The sequence below is a fragment of the Xyrauchen texanus genome, chromosome 16 (genome assembly GCF_025860055.1).
Source record: "Xyrauchen texanus isolate HMW12.3.18 chromosome 16, RBS_HiC_50CHRs, whole genome shotgun sequence".
NCBI lineage: Eukaryota > Metazoa > Chordata > Actinopteri > Cypriniformes > Catostomidae > Xyrauchen > Xyrauchen texanus.
In genome coordinates, this window is record NC_068291.1 from 24,045,839 (window position 1) to 24,065,952 (window position 20,114).

Below are 20,114 nucleotides of genomic sequence, written 5' to 3' on the forward strand. Positions count from 1 at the left end.
ATGTTATAAATGTACACAATTAATTTATTATAATTTGTATTACATTCTGCTGTTGCATTACTTTTTTAAGTTTCATAATTGCCCTTACTCTTGGACAACTTACCACATACAGTGTAGTGTAACAACAAGGACACAAAGGATCATCGTGTTTCAATGAACCATATTTATTTTCCTGCCGAACATTTTTTAAATTGTAGTTTTTATGTAGTCAAGATTTTAAAGGGATAGCTCACCCAAAAATGAAAATTCTCTCATCATTTACTCACTATTATGCCATCCCAGATGTGTATAACATTCTTTCTTCTGCTGAACACAAACACAGATTTTTAGAAGAATTTCTCAGCTCTGTTGGTACACACAATGCAAGTGTATGGGTACCAAAAACTTTTAAGCCTCAAAAAGCATATAACGGCAGCACAAAAGTAATCCATAAGACTACAGTAGTTACATCTATATCTTCAGAAGTGATTTGATAGGTGTGGGTGACAAACAGATCAATATTTGAATCCTTTTTCTTTTACCATAAATTCTCCTCCCTGCCTAGTAGGTGGCAATATGCATGAATAATGTAAATAGCCAAAAACAAAAGAAGAAGATTGTGAAGTGAAAGTGGAGATTGATAGTAAAAAGGACTTCAATATTTATCTGTTTCTCATCTACCCTTATCGGTTCTGAATATATAGATTTAACCACTGGAGTCTTATGGATTAGTTACATGTTGCCTTTATGTCCTTTTGGAGCTTCACATTTTTGGTATCCATTCACTTGCATTATGAGGAACAACAGAGCTGACAATTTTTCCAAAATTCTTTGTTTGTGTTCTGCCGAAGAAGGAAAGACATTTGGCATGGCATGAGGGTGAGTAAATAATGAATTTTCATTTTTGGGTGAACTATCCCTTTAAGGTATGCATTCTATACAGAAACTGAATATGAATCAACCCTGAGAAATATTCACTAGAGTACAGAGTGCTATACAACTACACAACCATGATGTCAAATCCAGAGAATAAATTAAGTAAAGAACAGTCATTTTATTTGTTTAAAAAATGCAACACAAAGTAGTTAGCATTCGATAAAGAGAAAACACTTTATATATGATCAAGCTATGAGTGCAAGCTTCAATACACCTCCATTAAAGCACTGACTAAGAATAATCAATAGGACCTCAGAGACTCCACAGAATAGGACAAAAGCCTTTTCAATTCACATTTCTTATAGCTTTAAAAAAAAAGAAAGATGTATTTTCTTTCCTATTGCGTGGGAGTGACTTAAAGAGCTATTGACTCTTAGGGACTTTTCACAAAAGCCAGGACCTTAAAATCAATCTATTTAAATACACCAAATTTATATAAAAATCCTCAATATATAGATATAAAAAGTAGATTAAACAAACAAAAATATATATTCAGACCTACACTGAATGTAGCACTTACATTTGTCAAATTCCTCTACTCTAGTCCCAAAGAACAGCAAGAGCTGATTACATTAGTGATGTGTTGACCCATGAAAATTTTCCAGCTCCTCACCAGATCTGCCAGGATCTGATGTCAAGTTTAATGACTGACACAATTTCTCTGCGAGTGCAGCTAATGGAACCCATGGACCTTTTTCCCCTAAACAGCCTGCTGATCTCATTTAGCAACATGAGAAATTGAAAGTGCCTTTGGACAGTAATGTTATTAGCCCCTCTCTACAAAGTCATAAGCCTTCACTATTGCTGAGGAGATGAGTTGTCTACTCAACATCTGCTATGCCACTGATGAATGACAATTCATTGAATTATTTGTGAAAATTAGACACTTGTGATCTGTTCTAAGTCATGTGTCTGGGTGCATCTCTCTATATCTTCCAACCTATTCTCATAGAATGAACCTTACTGTAGCAAAATGTTTGTAAACTGAGTTTTACGTGCCACTTTATATGTTTTGTTGCAGTTCCTTATGAAATAAACAATAGAGGCGCTTTTATTTACTTTCACACAAATCATGAGTACTATGGCTGTTTATGACTTTAGTGTGTTGGACTTTGGATTCAAAGACCGAGCCTCGAGCCCCGCCAAGAACGCTCAAAATGAAAGTGAAGCGAAAGTACCATAGAAGTGACGTGAAATGAAATGATTGCGTCAATAAATGTGCTTCTCTTACGAGAGGTTCTCTCGTATTGCGTAAGCTAGCTTACGCTACGGGAAAGATTCATCTTTTCTGAGATATTGATGCCAAAAAATTATCCTTAATTTTTGTATCCATTGTCAACGCAGTGCGGCAGCTGCAGACCTTGAGCGAGCTAGCTAGCGAGCTCATAGGTTGCTCTGCGGCAACTGCTGCAGCCTATAGACGAGCTTGGGCTGAACTCGCGATCCAATGAGAGGCGTCTGCGCGCCACTGCATCAAAGCCCGCCAAAATGGGCGTGACTAGAGTGCATATAAGCGTAGTTCGTAGGCTGGAACCCTGATTTTCATCTCTTCAGCTGAGCTCTCCGCATCGCTGACCTGGAAGCCGCCGCCGCTTGAGGGGCATCTAGCAAGCGTGGACAGCGCTAGAAGAAGCCGGCCGCCTCAGCCACCTTCAGCCATCCTGCGAAGCTCCGCCATCCGACGACGTATCCTTTTATTAAGCAAGCTAGTTCTCACGAACTATTCACAAAAGAGTACGAAGCGTCTTTTCAAGATGCCTCGCCCACTTGCGCCTCATGTCGCCCTTCTCAGCACAGGAGACCGCCACATCATCTGGCGCCTCTGCCTGGGACTGGGGCACGCAGAGCTCGCCTCACTGAGGGCGGATGCGATTTCTGCGAGGAGCTACCGATGTCGACCCCTGCGGGCTCGACTCGAGCCGTCAAAGCAGAAACCGCCGCCGCTTTACCCTCAGCCGCAAGAGGAAGACGCCCGCCACAAAGGCTGCCGGAAACTGTGGTTGAAGCGACTGCCTCGCCGAGCCTCTCCTCGAAAGCATCGCTCACCCTCCCCGCCTCGGACGCCGCGAGTTGCCGCAGAGCTGCCGCGACTGCTGCCATCTCGGATGACGGCCGGAGGATAAGGGCCGCTGTTCCATCATGGCTTCGACAGCGAGGAGTGGACAGGCTCCCAAGCCTCCTCCTCAGCCCAGGAATCCAGCAGGACCCGCGCCGAGTCGGCGGGAGTTAACACGCCTCACACAGGCCGCCGACCGCCTCGGCTCGAAAGTGGTCACCGCCCCTGAGCAGGCACCCAACAGACTCGACGGCTGTTTTCTTCAAAGCCATCGCCGCTTACACCCGCGCCCGGCCGCCCCTTCCTGCCGGAATTACATACGGAGCTTGCAAAGTCGTGGAACGCCCATTTTCAGCCAGGACCCGCTTCACACGCCTCCACCTCTCTCGGTCGGGTGGACGGCGCCACTGAGAGAGGCTACTCCTCCATCCCCCGGTCGAGGACTCGGTAGCAGCACACCTTTGTCCGCCTCCGCGAGATGGCGCTCCAAGCCTGTGCTCCCGCCTAAGGCCTGCAGAGCGACTTCCGCCTATGTTGGCCGCGCCTATTCCGCCGCCGCCAAGCCGCATCTGCTCTGCACTCAATGGCCGCTTTACAGATCCTACAAGCAGACCTTCTTCGGGAGTGGGATGAGAAAGGCAGGCACCCAGAGGCTGTTACTGATCTACTGGCCGACAGACCTCGCCCTTCAAGGCTACCAAAGCTGCAGCCCAAGCTCTAGGGAAGTGCATGGCCTCGCTGACTGTGACCGAGAGACACTTATGGCTAACACTAGCCGACATGGGAGAAGCAGAGCGCTCCACGCTCTCAACGCACCGCCTCTCCAACCGGTCTCTTCGGCTCCGCGGTGAGTGGCATTGTTGACCGCTTCTCAGAAGTCCAGAAAGCCACCCAAGCCATGAACCTCTTCCTGCCGCGTCGCCTAGCTCCTCTGCAGGCCGCCACGTGATCAGCCTCCTGCACGCAGCCTCTTCACAGCCTCAGTTCAACAATCTCAGACTTCTCAGCGCCGACAGGGCGGCCGCCTCGATCAAGGCCAGACAGCCGCCGCGAGACCGCCGCCGCTGGCCTCGATCTAAGGTAACGCTGAAACCCGAGCAGCCGAGTCTTCCTAACTGTGTTGAACAAACGACGGCTCAGTCCCGCCGCCGGACCACTGTCAAAGCTTTACCCCTGTCAGTCCCCTTCTCTCAGGCTACTACAGTGGTGAATTTAGCAGCCAACAAGCCGGTGACACTGCCCGCTTGCTCAGACTCAAACGCCGCTTTCACGGTGACCCAAATAAATCTTGTAAAGAGCAAACATGTCTTATGTGTAGAAAAAGTGCCCACAACCCAGTGTTCGCCTCTACACACAAGCATAACACATTCCGTGCCCCTATCAGAGCACGCCTCATAAAGCTGTTACTGAACCGCCGAAGGCCAGAGTCAATGAAGGCGCTCACAAATGCGTCAGCGCTACCATTCTCTGCCCGCTCTGTCACACCGACCAGCCCTATGTGTAGAAAATGTGCCCACAATCCAGTGTTCACTTCTGCACACAAGCACTGCATGTCTCGTGTCCCCACCAGAGCACGCTCACATAAAGCGGTTACTGAACCGCCGAGCGCTAGAGTCAATAAATGCGCTCACAAATGCGCGCGCTACGCTCATTCTCTGCCCGCTCTGTTACACGGCCAGCAACCATTCCTCTGTGTGTAAGTCCCGTGCTCCATGACTATGCTTAGCGATCACGTAACAGATGTGACTCTTTCCCCATTCATTCCAATCGGAAGTCACTCACAAAACAGCCTGTTCATGCTGTCTGCGAGCAATCATGCATGAACACACTAAACGCGCCACACATTTTGTTCAGCTCTGTGTGCGGCAATCAGAGCTGAATTGGCCATTCACCCTCTAGCGCTACGCTTCAAAGCGTGGGAAGCTATTCCAGGGATATCCAAGTGGGTGTTAAGCACAATACAACAGGGCTATTTGCTACAGTTCGATCGCCGCCTCGCTTGAGAGCCGGCTCGAAACCACTGTGAACACGGAAGCAGCGTGCATGCTTCGCTCAGAAATAGCAAGCCTTCTGTGCAAAAGGGCCATAGAAAAGTGCCACCCTCTCTGAGCTGAAGTCGGGCTTTACAGCCGCTATTTTCTTGTTCCCAAGAAAGACGGGCGGCCTCAGACCCATATTAGATCTCAGGGTTTTGAACAAGGTGCTTGCAAAAGACCGCTCAAAATGCTTACAATCAGGAAACTCCTCGCAAGATGTGCCTAGGGGACTGGTTTATTTCTCTCGATCTGAAAGATGCATACTTTCAGATTCAGATAAATCCCCGCCACAGGCCATTCTTGAGATTCGCCTCGACGCCAGGTTTATCAATACACCGTCCTTCCGCTCGGCCTGTCCTTAGCACCTCGCACTTTCACGAGCGCATGGATGCGGCGCCGCACTCCTCGCGGAGTCAGGGTTTGCGAATTCTGAACTATTTGGACGACTGGCTGATTATGGCTCAGTCACATATGGAGCTTCTGTCTCACAGAGCAGTTCTCCTCAGCCATCTGAACAGTTTGGGTCTTGCAGTCAATTGGACCAAGAGCTCACTACAGCCCAGTCAGACCATTTCCTTCCTGGGAATAGAACTAGACTCGTGGCAATGACGGCTCGCTTATCTACACAGCGCAGACGCCGTGTTCAGCTGACTAGCCGCGATCTTTTCAGATGAACAGCCTCACGCTTCTGAAGAAATTCCAGAGAGTGCTAGGTTACATGGCCTCAGCCGCAGCAGTACTTCAGCTGGGTTTACTGCACATCGCTCGCTTCAGCATTGGCTAAACACCTGCGCTCGCCGGGCTTGGGCCACAGGCCGCCAGCCCATCAAGGTGACTCAGACCTGCATATCAGCTCTGCAGCCCTGGACAGTGGCCGAATGGTATCAGCGGGAGTGACAATGGGAGCTGTATCTCGCCGAAAGTCATCTCGACAGACGCGCCCAACACGGGTTGGGGCGCGGTCCGCGAGGGCTCTCCGTTTTCGGCCTATGGTCAGTTCAGGAAAAGCTCCTTCACATAAATTGTCTGGAAATGATAGCGGTCGAGCACGCCGCGGCGCTTTCTCCCGGTCATTCAGGGTCACCACGCCCTGGTCCGCTCGACAACAGATCTGTGGTATCCTACCTAAACCGCCAGGGCGGTGTCAGATCCAGGAACCTCTTCCATCTGACAAAACGCATACTGAGTTGGTCCCAGTGCCACCTGCGCTCGCTGAGGGCGACGCGACGTGCCAGGCCACCTGAACGACGGCCCGACAGACTGTCCAGAGACAATATTCCCCAGGGAATGGTCCCTGCACGCCAAACAGTCCAGACGTTATGGCGCCTATTCGGCAGAGCAGAGATAGACCTCTTTAGCGCCCAAAGAGAACTCTCACTGCCCAATATTTTTCTCAGGCGAGGACGCTGGCCCAGGACTGGCCAAGACGCCCGCTTACGCCTTCCCTCCCGCCTCGCTATTGCCACAGGTAATGCAGAGGATCAGGGAACGCGCCACTCGGTGCTCCTCATAGCCCCGCGTTGGGAGAATCAGACATGGTTCCCGGAGCTTACGCAGCTGTCACTGACAGCCGCGGCCCATCCCAGTGAGAGCAGATCTCCTCTCTCAAGCTCGCGGCACAATCTGGCATCCCCACCCAGAGCGCTGGGCTGCATGCGTGAGTGATCAACGACTACCCGTCGCTTCTGCCAGAAGGAGTAATAAACACCATCATACACGCTAGAGCCCCTTCCACGAGAAGACTCTATGCGCCAAAATGGTCTGTGTTCTCAAAATGGTGCACCGACAGAGACCTGGACCCACGGACATGTGGGGTGTCGCCGCTGCTCAGATTTCTACAAGAGCTGCTGGATAAGGGCAGATCCCCATCCACGCTCAAAGTGGTAGTGGCGGCCGTTGCGGCGTTCGCTGAACCCCTGCACGGCCAGTCATGGGGTAAAACGAAGCTGGTCATCCGCTTCCTCAGGGAGCTAGAAGGATGAACCCCGCGCTCCCATCGGTTCCTATCTGGGATCTTTCTATAGTTCTCGAAACTATGAAAGCCCCCTTTCGAACCACTTCAATCCGTGGATTTGAAATACCTTTCACTCAAAACCGCTTTTCTGACTGCCCTGTCATCAGTCAAACGTGTGGGAGACCTTCACGCACTGTCTGTCAGCGCTGCGTGTCTTGAGTTTGGACCAAGTGACTCCAAGGTCATTTTAAAGCCTAGACACGGCTATGTTCCCAAGGTGATCGGTACTCCTTTCAGAGCACAGGTCATTTCCCTATCGGCGCTGCCAGCACCGGATAGCGACGCGACGCCAATCTCCTTTGCCCGGTCAGAGCACTGAGATTGTATACTGCGCGCCCGCTGCTTTCAGACGCCCGAGCAGCTTTTCGTTTCGCTCGAGGGCGCACCAAAGGTCTCGCCGCCGAAACAGACACTATCTAGATGGATAGTGGACGCTATTGCTGCTGCATACGCGTCAAAGACCTGCCATGCCCGTTGGGCATTAGGGCTCACTCCACTAGAGGCATGGCATCCTCGTGGGCATGGTCCAGCGGAATTTCCATTCACGACATATGTGTGGCAGCGGGATGGACTTCCCCTCCACCTTTGTCAGATTTTACAATATGGAAGTGCCCGCTCTGCAGGCAAAACTACTAGCGGTTTAATACGCTACAGCTCCCCTGGTGAGCTGCACTGATGGGACACATTCCACACAGACCGGCACCGCCGCTCTGTCGTTCCCGTCCTACTATGTGCTTATGTATTACACAATCAATGACCCGCATTCTTGCCGGCCAAATGTTATTTCCCCACTCATAAGGGCTCCCCGGTCCCCCTTAATTCCCTGGGGCTCATACAGTGGATGCTTGGCGCGACGGCGTTGACAATGGGTTCCCGTGAGCGTAAGCTAGCTTACGCAATACGAGAGAACCTCTCGTGAAGAGAACGTATCGGTTACCTAACGTAACCTCGGTTCTCTCTAGATGAGGGAACGAGTATTGCGTAGCCGGCCGTGCTTCGCGCCACGGCGACTTTTCGCTTCAGTCAATGAAAACCAGGGTTCCAGCCTCACGAACTACGCTTATATGCACTGTAGTCACGCCCATTTTGGCGGGCTTTGATGCAGTGAGCTGCGGACGCCTCTCATTGGATCGCGAAGTTCGCCCAAGCTCGTCTATAGGCTGCAGCAGTTGCCGCAGAGCAACCTATGAGCTCGCTAGCTAGCTCGCTCAAGGTCTGCAGCTGCCGCACTGCGTTGACAATGGATACAAAAATTAAGGATAATTTTTTGGCTTCAATATCTCAGAAAAGATGAATCTTTCCCGTAGCGTAAGCTAGCTTACGCAATACTCGTTCCCTCATCTAGAGAGAACCGAGGTTACGTTAGGTAACCGATACGTTTTCATGTCGAATTTGCTTTTATAACACTATCGGTTAACTATAACGGCATTGGTTAACAGTAAGGATGTCTGTTTTGTACACCTCTCATTTATCATTTAGGACACTATTGGTTAAGTTTTAGGTTAGGGAGGTACGTTTTACTCATTAAAACATTCTGTGTTGATGTAGTGACACTAGGGGTCGCTCCTGGGAGCCCCAGACATCTCTGATATTTGAGAAAAGGCCAATGAAAATTGGCGAGTGGAATTTGCATGCCACTGCCCCAGACATACGGGTATATAAGGAGCTAGAATGCAAACTCTCAGTCATTCTTCTTCTTTGGAGAAATATTTGTTATATTTCTCAAGATTCTGCAACCTGTCTGCTTGTCGCCAAGTGTGTCCCCCTGCAGAGGTAACACCGGCTCCGCCACAGCCCCAGTGGGACCACTCCTTACCCCGGTGGAGTGCCGGATGGAGAATGCTTTTTCCCTTTTCTTTTGCCAAACACTCATTCAGGTTTCGCACTGAGGAGCCGAGACAAGGTCCCGGCCATTTTAGCGGGTAGTTCAGTGTTATGGTAGGAGGGACACGATGTCTCATTCCCTCCATCAGGGAATGGAGGTTATATTAGTAACCATGACGTTCCCCTTCTGTCACTCACTCGATGTTGTGTTGATGCAGTGACACCAGGGTTCCCTATGGAAAACACCATAACTACTACTAGTTATGAGACGGGCAGAGCTCTGTGTGCCTCAAAGCCAGCGCACAAGGCCATCACGTAACTACCCCCAATGCACTCGTAGGTGTCAAATGGTCCCCTGCACCTTGGGGACAAGTCGACTGCTAAAAAAAAAAGGACCGGCTGACCCAGCCATGTCCTCTTCTCTTTTTCTCCCCAAAAGGAATAAAATCGTTAACCTGGGGGCCATATAAGGTCCACATCAGGGGTGTCACCGCGGAGACCACACCCTGCCCAGAGTGTGTGTGTGTTTGGGGGGGGCTTTAGGTTGGGAATATGTCACATGGCCTTACCGAGTCCGGTCGGAAGCACGTCATGTGGATGGGTCCCATGGTAGATCATACCCGAAGGGGGAGGAGTTGCTACAAACACAGTGACCGGGGACAGAGAGGCCTCTGCCCAAGGAAGACACGGTTTGCCAACGGGGAAACCCTTTTGTGGAAAATACACCACATGGGGTTATCAATGGGATAACCAGTACATGTGGAGCACCTACCCCAGAACAGGGCCTAACTGACACACATACTAGGCCAGCTGTGAATTTCTATGAAAACCCATCAGCCACAGGGGTAAGGAGGAAGAACATCCAGGGTCCACACTTTTGTGAATGCAACTGGGAGAAGGAGCGCACGTCTTCACCTCAAGGGAGGGGAAAGGAACTATACGCAAGCGTTACACCCGGCCAGCTGTCCCGAGACTTACCTGTTTGAACTTGACAATACCCGGAATAAAACCGGCTAAACCCAGTGGTTGTAGATCCTTGCAAAGGTGTTAGGTGTTGCCCAGCCCGCTGCTCTGCAGATGTCTGCTAAAGAAGCACCTTTGGTCAGAGCCCAGGAGGCCGCTACACCCCTGGTAGAATGGGCAAGATGGGTCCTCAAGCCCATCTTGCGATTTGGGTCTGAAGCCAGTGCTGAAGCGGTCTCATATGCAATTCAGGATGCGAATGCCCACTTGCCTTAATTGGTCGTTGTGAAGGCGCGAGGTGACAGGGACAGACCAAAGGAAGGGTCTGTGTCAAGGAAGGATCGAGACATGGAAGTACGCATCCTTCAGGTCTAACGTCATGAACCAATCCTGATGCCGGACGCTCGCTAAGATGTGTTTTTGCATCAGTATCATGAACGAGAGTCTATGGAAAGCCCAGTTCAGAACTCGCAGGTCCAAGATTGGCCTGTAAAACCCCTTCTTCATCTCGGCTGGAGGGGCAGGCTCTATCACGTCCTACCGCAGAAGGGAGGTGATCTCCGCACGCAAGGCAGCGCCGTTCTCGCCTCTCACCGCAGTGAAGTGGACGCCGTTGAACCTGGGCAGGCACCTGGTGAACTAAATCGCATAGCCGAGTCGGACAGTCCTGATCAGCCACCGTGAGCCATACCCCCAAGCTCCATGCGAGGGACCAAGGGAACAATCATGTCGGACGTACCGGTGGTTGGGGCTTTGCGACGGGGCGGAGCCTAAGGTGGCACTTGTGGCAGTGCCAATTCCAAGGACATCAAAGCACTCACCTGGCTCCTTGGGACAGCTCCCGGAACAGCCTGGGATGGGAGAGGAAGAATTTCGTCCTCGTAGCCTGTGGAGGCCATCACATCGGGGCGGATTTGTGCCATAGCTGGCCACGGGAGGCGCCAAACCTGCCAGAAAGAAATGGTGCCTGGCGGTCATGATAACGACGACCGAGGACTAGGAATAGGGTGCATAAAGTGAGGAAACTACTCTTTTCTTGAGAAAGTGGGTACCGCAGCCCGCTGGGGCAAAAGAAAAGGGAAAAAAGCATTCTCCATCCGGCACTCCACCGGAGTAAGGAGTGGTCCCACTGGGGCTGTGGCGGATCCGGTGTTACCTCTGCAGAGGGACACCCTTGGCGACAAGCAGACGGGCTGCAGAATCTTGAGAAATATAACCGCTCGGCTCCAAAGAATAAGTATGACTGAGAGTTTGCATTCCAGCTCCTAATATACACGTATGTCAGGGGGAGTGGCATGCAAATTCCACTCGCCAATTTTCATTGGCCTTTTCTCAAAGATCAGAAATGTCTGGGGCTCCCAGGAGCGACCCCTAGTGTCACTACATCAACACAACGTTGACTGAATGTCAGAAGTGGAACTGCAACTATATGTGCAATGAAGCAGATAGTTTTGGTTTGCAAAAATGTTGCCGTTGTCACATAGATTTCATGAGATCAGGCTGAAACCTTCATATCTATAATTTTTTTGATTTTTTTTAACTGTTGGTGCAAATGATTAGCGAGAATCACTCATTACTTTAACATTGAGTGGAACATGTTTAGTGCGTTTGTAAGTATACCTTGTTTAGAGCCAGTATGGTCGCTGTTGGGCCCAGTGTTAGGTGTATATTTAGTGTTCCTGGTGGCAGCACTATGTCTTGTCCAATCAAACTCTTCAGTTTTATCTTGAGTGAACATACAGATGGTTTCCTCATCGAAACTGCAGTGAAACTTACCTATGGAGGATACAGTACAGACATGCGAAAACTTATATGCAGAGAGCATCTACAAAGCTAAAGCAGCTAATTTTATCATTTACATAAGCTGTACAAATGTTTTATCAGATAAAAAAATTTACATCTAAATTAATTGGTTTTATTCAAATACAACAAATATTTTTTTAATGAATAGATCAACCTGAATACATTAGGTTAGACAAACAAAGGTCATTTTAATGGTTATGTCCGACAAAAATAGCTCCTTAAAGGGATAGTTCACCTAAAAATACAAATTCTGTCATCGTTTACTCACCCTCATGTTGTTTCAAACTCATATGACTTTCTTTCTGCCATGGAACACAAAAGAAGAAAAAATAGGCAATGGAAGTGAGTGGTGACTGAGAATAACATTCTGCCCATCATCTCCTTTTTGGGGTTGGAACAACATAAAGCTAAATAAATTATGATTCTGGGTGAACTATCCCTTTGAGGTAAAAACAACACATTTTAGAGCGTGCTTATTTAAATGCTCTTATTGATCTTTTTCTTTTTACCAATTTAAAACATACTCACTCCAATGAGGATTCACTGGTGCTGTAAAACAGAAGAGAAAATAAGTTAGAAGATGTGAAACTCCAGCTGTGAGAGAGTATACAGATAATAGTTTAGTAATAAACCAAAATAAACAACAGCAGGGGACTTGGGAAGGTGAGGAAGCTATTTGCCATTGGTGAGCGGTGTTTAGAGAGTGCTTTGGGCATCATTACCATGTATCAAACAGTTAGAGAGGGAGTGTGTCGGTGCAATAGGGGGTGTTTTTGTGGGGAGAGGTCGCCATGGGGCTGTGCAATGCTCAGGTGAACCATAAAGACCTGTATCTCTCTTCATTCAATTCAAAAGCAGCCTATCTGAACACGGCAGAAAGCTGCATGCTTCCAGGCAGCCTCATTGAGGGCTAAAGGTACACTGTGGAACAAAAGGTTTCAGAGGGCATGTGTGAAAAAGATAGGGAGACTGAAATGGGTCCCTAATTCACCAACTGAGCTCAGTGCCTTAATAGAATACAAAAAACTTGGCGCAATCCTGTTTAAGTCAGAAAACGTGTTTGGATCCTCCAAGAGCAGTGATTACGCTAAGCTGTGAATTCCTGGGTAGGGTAGGCAAAATCAATGGACATCCTCTTTAGGTTTAAAAAATGCTTGAAGATATAATTTTTTTTAAATAATTTTTCAGAGCTCCAACGTGGGTAGAAGGATTTAGAGAAATATGTTAAATGGTTGGTTTACATGAAGATCCTTTCATCATTTACTCACCCTAAATTCCCAACCCAAACCAGCTGCATTTCCACTATCTGGCCGAATAAGGGTATGCTAGTTAGCTAATGTTTACATTCGATATAAACTCGATATTCTAGATAGCTAGATTACATAATACCTGAGCTTGAGCTTCCATTTTGCATGTGAAATGGGCAAGTTGAGTGACGTTGACACCAGGGCGGCATATTAAGGGCGGGCTTTAGGGCAATGCTGCAGGGCTATTGGCCAGATGGTGGGAACACAGATCAATTTGGCACCAGCCGGGCCAGTTGATAGCCCTGGCTCGCACTGGCCCAATAGTGGAAAAGCAGCTAATGAGATGTTGGACAGAATGTTAGGAACTGACATCCTCAGTCACCATTAACTTTCATTGTATGCAAAAAGAGGCAATGAAAGTGAATGGTGATTAAGGCTAACATTTTGCCTAACTTCTCCTTTTGTGATCCACAGAAGTATGAATTAAAAATTTTGAGTGAACTAGCTCTTTAAAAGTGTCATTCAAATGTTTGTTCCTGGAGCTAAATGAGTACAGTAACTCTTCAGGGACAGAAAGTGTCATCAGTTCTGGAATTTGATCAGGCTCTTATAATGAGAGAGATTAGCACAACAGCATTTAAATGCAGCAGATGTTCACAAGGGATTGACAATGTAAATGTCTGCTTTGCAAACTGCAGGGGGGACAGCTCCACACAAAACTGATGATACAGATTTGTTTTGTTTTTTTACAAAAAGTATAAAGTTGCCAGAAGGTTGAAAGCAGGAGAATCAATTATCTAATGTCTGTTTACATATACAGAATTTACAAATGTTTTACAAATGATGGAATGAATGAATGATGGTAGTGTCATGGAAACTGCAGCCTTAAGGATAAATTATTTTTTTTTTTTTAAAGGAATGCAAAAGCTCTATTCCAAAACCTACTAACCTGCCTCACTGCTTACCTATATAAGCAACAAAAAAATTCAGAAATAAACAAAAAAGATTTTCACAAGGTCTTACATAAGTGTTTTAATTTGTACGGATGTGTCCGAATCCAAATACTTTGTTCAGAAAGGCAGGAGTAATGACTGATAATCCGACAAGAACAGGGATTGAGCAATATTTTAAATAAACATAGGCCATTCTAAAATGACAATGCAATGGTGAGTCTGTGAAGTCAGTATGACAAAAGTATAAACTTTATGAAGGAAAATGTGAACAGTGTGATTTCATATTCAAATCGATGAGGATATATGATGGCTGCAATCTCTGTTTAATGTGTTTGCCTCAGAAATCTGAGCTTGTCAAGAGTAACATTGATTTTCCACTTTTTGAATTGTCTGTTACTGTTTAAAACCTTTTGAGTAAGACATGAGAACATGCATCTGTGTCTCACTCGCTCCTCAAGCAGGCGAGAGAAGCAGTGTGTGAGGTGAGGGAAGGGTTACGTTTCTGATCGGTAAGAGCGATTTCTTCTAAAATAAAAAGAACGCAAGTAACCTGCAAAGGACAAGCACTGACTATTCTGTAGGGCTGTATAGGGCTGGGATATCTTCACAATGATTTTGCTGGTGATATACAGTAAAATTAAGCAATATTGTGAATATCACAATTAATTTAATGCACTTTTTTTGGCCACTTGATTTCTTAAAAAGCAAATCATTAGACTAATTTCACTATCCTTCAGGGCGACACAATTAATCAAAATAACATCAAAATCATGATATGGTCATATGTGATTATTAAAACACAAAAGTTTGAGATGAGATGAAATGAATAGCCTACATGGTTTGTGTGCACATCAGAGTATGAGTGTTCACACGCAGGGCTCATGCATGCGCTCAGAGCAGCGTGCATGCTATAAATGAATATTGCATATGCTTAAACAAATTGAATCCTCAAAATAATACAATAATCCACAGTAATTATTCAGTATTATAATATAAATCAACTGGGTTAAATATTACTAAAGTTCGTTTTTGCACACCATGTTTTAGTGAATTTTGCCAATGCAACAGATATAGCTACAGATAACGGCTTTGCTGCGCACAACCTAATAAGTTGATGCAGATGTTTAAATTAATATATTCTTTTTTTTTTGTTGCATTTTGTACATTATTAAATAGTACTATAATGCAATTTTTGTTCACTAAAATTATATTACTCAAAGTATATATGTGTAAAATGGACTAAAATTAATAAGATTGGCATGACAAAATATTGACCTTATAGGACATTTTTGTCAAATGACAAACGAAATTAAAAATAAAAGTGTAAAAATGTACAATGCCACCATATATCCTCACATGTGACTGATTTGAAATGTTATACATATATGACTCAACTTAGCGCTCCACACAAATAGTGCTCGGGACAGGAGACTCATAATTAATTTTGTATATAATATAGTTTATGTTAGCATTTTGCTAAGCTAATAGTGCAGTATTTTAAAAAGCATATAAAGTACATAACACACACACACATTAAACCATTATTCTCTCACCTCATCCACCATCTTGGATTTATTTTTAGCTTGTCACACTGCATTATGGGGTTGCTTTCTCCACAGAGGATACAAGCTATGCTCCCTTAAAATTTGACTAAGATGAGGTATCTTGGGAGGCAGCGTAATTAAAAGAATGTTCCAGGTTCTATAGAAAGTTATGCTCAATCAACAGCATTTGTTGCATGTTAATAACCCAAAAATTATAATTTTGAACCATCCATCATCTATTTAAAAAAGAGCAACAATCGTGGTTACAGTAAGTTGCTTACAATGGAAGTGAACGGGGCAAGTTCATAAACATTTAAATATACATTGTTTTAAAAGAATAGCCACAAGACATAAACATTATACATGTTAACACAACTTGAACAGTGTGTACTTTAATGTTTATGGACTGGCCCCATTCACTTCCAATGGCAATTACACAACTAACAACAATTTGCCTTTTTTTTATAGAATGAGAGCAAAAATGCATAACACAACAAATAAAAATCTACTAACAAAATGTCTGTCACATGTTTCCACACTGATCACATTTTATATCAGCTGTTCACGACTAGCTACTTTTCCTTTCACAAATCTGCAATCTAGAAGCTAATTATGCAATGGAGGTTATATGTCCCTTCTTGTAAACTACCCAGCTGTTTCTAAATGGGGTAAGGAGGAGAGGCCTGCCTTGGTTAAACCAAACAGATATGCATATTTGGAAACACGTGCCGCATTAACACACACTCTAAATGATGGGCTCCATCTTTTCTACATGTTCTCTCCCTCTCTCTTTAAGGCTATTAGAGCTATTGGAGGAGGAGGAGGAGGAAAAAGCAAAACGTCAACATCATTAAACACACAAGCAATTAGACCCAGTACTGTACATCTCCCATTTGGAGAGAGTTCACTGTCACCCAAATCAGAAGCAAGTTTTAAGGTGAAATTTGACCATATTCAGGCCTTTGACTAGAATAAGCAAGATAACAACATACATTTGTGCTGAAGAGTAATAAATTGCTGAATACATGGTGTGTAATCTTATCACTGAGTTTGGGTTTTGAGATATGAATAGAGAATAAAACCCAGAGGAATTATAATTTGAACAGGGAGATTGAGTTCTAGCAATGCATCTAGCAAAACATCTACCAAGTTTATGAGTAGAATCAACTGTAACATTGTAAAATATACTTTCATATTGATTCACTGGAGTTCCAACAACTTTTGACCAATGAATTTAATGACTTTTCAATGACTTCTGTAGTTGTTCAAGATTAAAGGATAATGATTTTTATATAGATTGCATTCACGAAGACCAATTTCTAGTTGATTAAATATTTTAGAGCTAAACGCAACTCAAAACATTTACAGCCACCATAGAAACTTCCATGATTTTTTTTCACGGATGTTTCCATGCACTGTAAACCCTAATAAATTAGCAGAACTCAAAAAACTTTTGGCAATCGGTTACATCAAATTTGTTAAATGTGCACTAATGTTGCTTGTGTCATCTAAGACTTGCAGGGACACCCAGTGGCGTGGATGCAGCATCATCCAAAATCAATAGTTTTCAGTCACAGATGCCATTGTAGAAATTCACTATTCACAGTCAGCCATGATTAATTAAATCCAAGGGTGAAAGTGTCCAATAACAGGCTGTTACTGAGATTAAGCGAGTAGTATTTGACAGGTCATGTGATCTCAACATCGCAGCCCCCATGAGGGGACCCTCTCTATGTACAATAAAGTAACTTTTATAAGGTTACCGATATGACTGGATTCTTCATTTCATGTGAGTGCTCGTGATTTTATATATATGTGTTTAAAATTACAATAAATTTCTTTAGGAGTAAAACTTTTTAATGAGGAAAAAATTAGTGCACTTTTAAGTTAATAAACTCCCAAGTTCAAGTTAATAGAACTTTTAGATTTTGTACTACACATGCATGTTAATTGCTCTTAACTTGAAATATTAAAAACTTTAAGTATAAATCTTTGGCTGAACTGAAATGTGCAAGTGCAACTTAAAGGTGCTGTAAGCGATTTTTTCATGGAAAAGTGTGCAAAAATTGTTCCTACTCCCTTAAAGTTATTAATGAAATAAGTGTCCTGAGATATCTCACCAGTTTCTGTGACAGCTGTAGACTTAGTTAACAGCAAACAAAAATTTGTCCGCGAACCACAGACATTGACACTTTTCACCTGTCAATCATTTTGCTCACTCTCATAATGTTGTATTTGAAGCGGATCATTGAGACTATGATGCAAAATTTTTGTCTTTGAGGGCGCTATTTTCCCACTGTTGAATTTGACAGCCACGAGAACAAACAATGCTGCTCTTTAGCTCAGTTTTGGTTTCAAAATTATTTTTGGAGAGCGGGGTTTTGGAATAAGGGGGCATGGCTATTTCAGTGGCTCAGTCATGTGAAAGCTTCAGAATGCTAAAATCGCTTATTACACAGCTGTCTGGAATACTCAATTCTGATTGGTCAATAGCACCATCTAGCCATCCGATATTGCTCTGTAACCACCTTCTCTCCTGCTTCTCATATCACTGTGCAATCTCTGGTAAGTAATCTTATGAAAATGTTTAACTCAAATCAATGTTTCATGTCCATTTATTTGTTTATTGGCAAGTAGTCTTGTAATAGCCTTTATAATGAGGATACAGGCATTCATTTTCACAAAATAAACACCTACAGAACTCTGATGCAAACTGGAGGTTGATTTCAGCTGTTCAGCCATTTCTTCTTCTCAAATTACATAATTTCAATGTAAATCAATGTTTCACGTCCATATATTTATCTATTTGGTTAGTAGACGTGTAATAAGTGGGATAATGTACAGTCAGCTGGTTATTATCACAAAATAAACCCCTTCAGTTTGATAAAAGATTGATCATCCTGTCGGAGTTTACTGTGGACTAACATCCATCTGATGGTACACCTTACTTACAGCACCTTTAAATACTTCAGGTAGAGGGAACCTAACTAGCTAGAACTATTGGAACTAATTGGAAACATTATGCTTGATTAGCAAAGCAATTGCTCGATGAATAAAGCAATACACTGTAGAACACTCTTCAATTTTACATGTCCTCAACCTAAGCACAAGCTCCACTATTCAGCATAGTGGTTACCCACCAACAATTTAACAAAACAGAAACATTACACAGACCCACTTTATATTCAGTGGCCTTAACTACTATGTACATAACCATTTGATACAATGTACTTATTATGTACATACAAGTTATTACATTGTAATTACATTAAAAATACCAACATTTAATTACATTTGTAGTTACACTGTTTATTTTACCCCTAACCCAACCACAACCCCTACCCCAAAACCTAACTTTAACCCCTTACCCTAACCCAGCACATACTCCTAAACCTACCCTTACCTCAACCTCAGTAGCAGCAAATGTGAATATTTTGCAGAACAACATTAATAGTAAATACTTGTTACAATGTTAGTACATAGTATTTAAGGCCACCTAATATAAAGTGTGACTCATTACACACTAACATTTCTCCCCCTTTATATTCATTTTGCACAAATACACATTATATAACACTTAATATAATGCTGGGAAATAGAAATCCCCTGCCCAGTTTCAGTTAAAGTTACTGTAAATTTAAAAAGACAAGTTCATTAAACTCAAAACAATAAAACTAATCAGGTTACTTAAAAGGTGTCAGTTTCATAAACTCAAAAGAAAGAGAAAGTTGAAATACCCATCAAGGTTATTTTATTTGAACTAATTTGTATGATTTCCCTACTGAAAACAATGAATTATTTTAAGCATTAGGGTTTACAGTGTGGCTATGGAAACACTGATCCATGTTTGGTAGACACATTAGCATTTAAATAACATGTAGTTGATCATTGCTATTAATATTATGAGTAGTAAAAAAACAAACAAAAAAACAAAATAAAAAAATTAATGATAGGGTAATAACATAGTCAAGGTTTGGTGAGGTGTACTAACTGACTGACAATAAAATTACAATTGCTTGTTAGCATTGTACTCTCAGCCTGTTTGCATTCTCTGAAAGGCTCATTAATAGCTGTCCATTGGTGGCTTTCCAAAACAATCTACAGGCAGCAGAAAGTTTATGTTTTGAATGTCTGCTTTATAGAATGATACCAAATGACACAGTCCATCAATTCTCCTTACTGGCTTGTTAATTTGTCTGGCACCATCCACACATTAATTTGAAATGCAGCCATTTCAAGTCTTAACAAACACTGCTCAAACTCTGCCACATGTTGAAATAGCTTGCCTTTCCAATAAAAAAAACTCATTTGAAATGGCAGAACATGGACATGGCTGGACAAACAGAGACATTGGCTCATGCTCCAGAATAGATCAGGATGTCCTTCATTCACTGAAAATCATAAAATAATCAAACCCATTTAGAGAATATTTCTCAGGGGACATTTACTTTAGAAAGTCAATTTCTGTATAGGCACACACCTTAATGTCTTAAGTTCTTGCTCAGGAAAAAAGATGCAGCTCATTGAACACACATTAACTTTTGCTGCATCATTGTTGTCATGTTATGTCACGCTATATGGGTTTACTTGGCACAATGGAACCTGCCGTTAAACAGCCTATTATACATTTTGTATAATGTAAACAGTAAAACAATTATGAAACAACTAAACATTTAAATACATCTAATATGTTTAAAATACATGTGACAACTTGCCCTGACCTGACATTTATGAAAAATACCCTTGTCCTAAAAACAGT

At 44.0% G+C, this 20,114-nt stretch overlaps 1 protein-coding gene across 2 annotated transcripts in view; it reads right to left on the reverse strand.

The window, feature by feature from the left end:
- Nucleotides 1-20,114, reverse strand: part of mdga2a (MAM domain containing glycosylphosphatidylinositol anchor 2a) — a 289,188-nt gene that overhangs the window by 10,845 nt on the left and 258,229 nt on the right. For both annotated transcript variants that reach the window (XM_052145122.1, XM_052145121.1), the window contains 2 exons: nt 12,140-12,160; nt 11,429-11,584 (listed from right to left, as the gene is read on the reverse strand). In XM_052145122.1, coding sequence (XP_052001082.1) covers nt 11,429-11,584; nt 12,140-12,160 — 177 coding nt within the window. The remainder of the gene's footprint in view (nt 1-11,428; nt 11,585-12,139; nt 12,161-20,114) is intronic.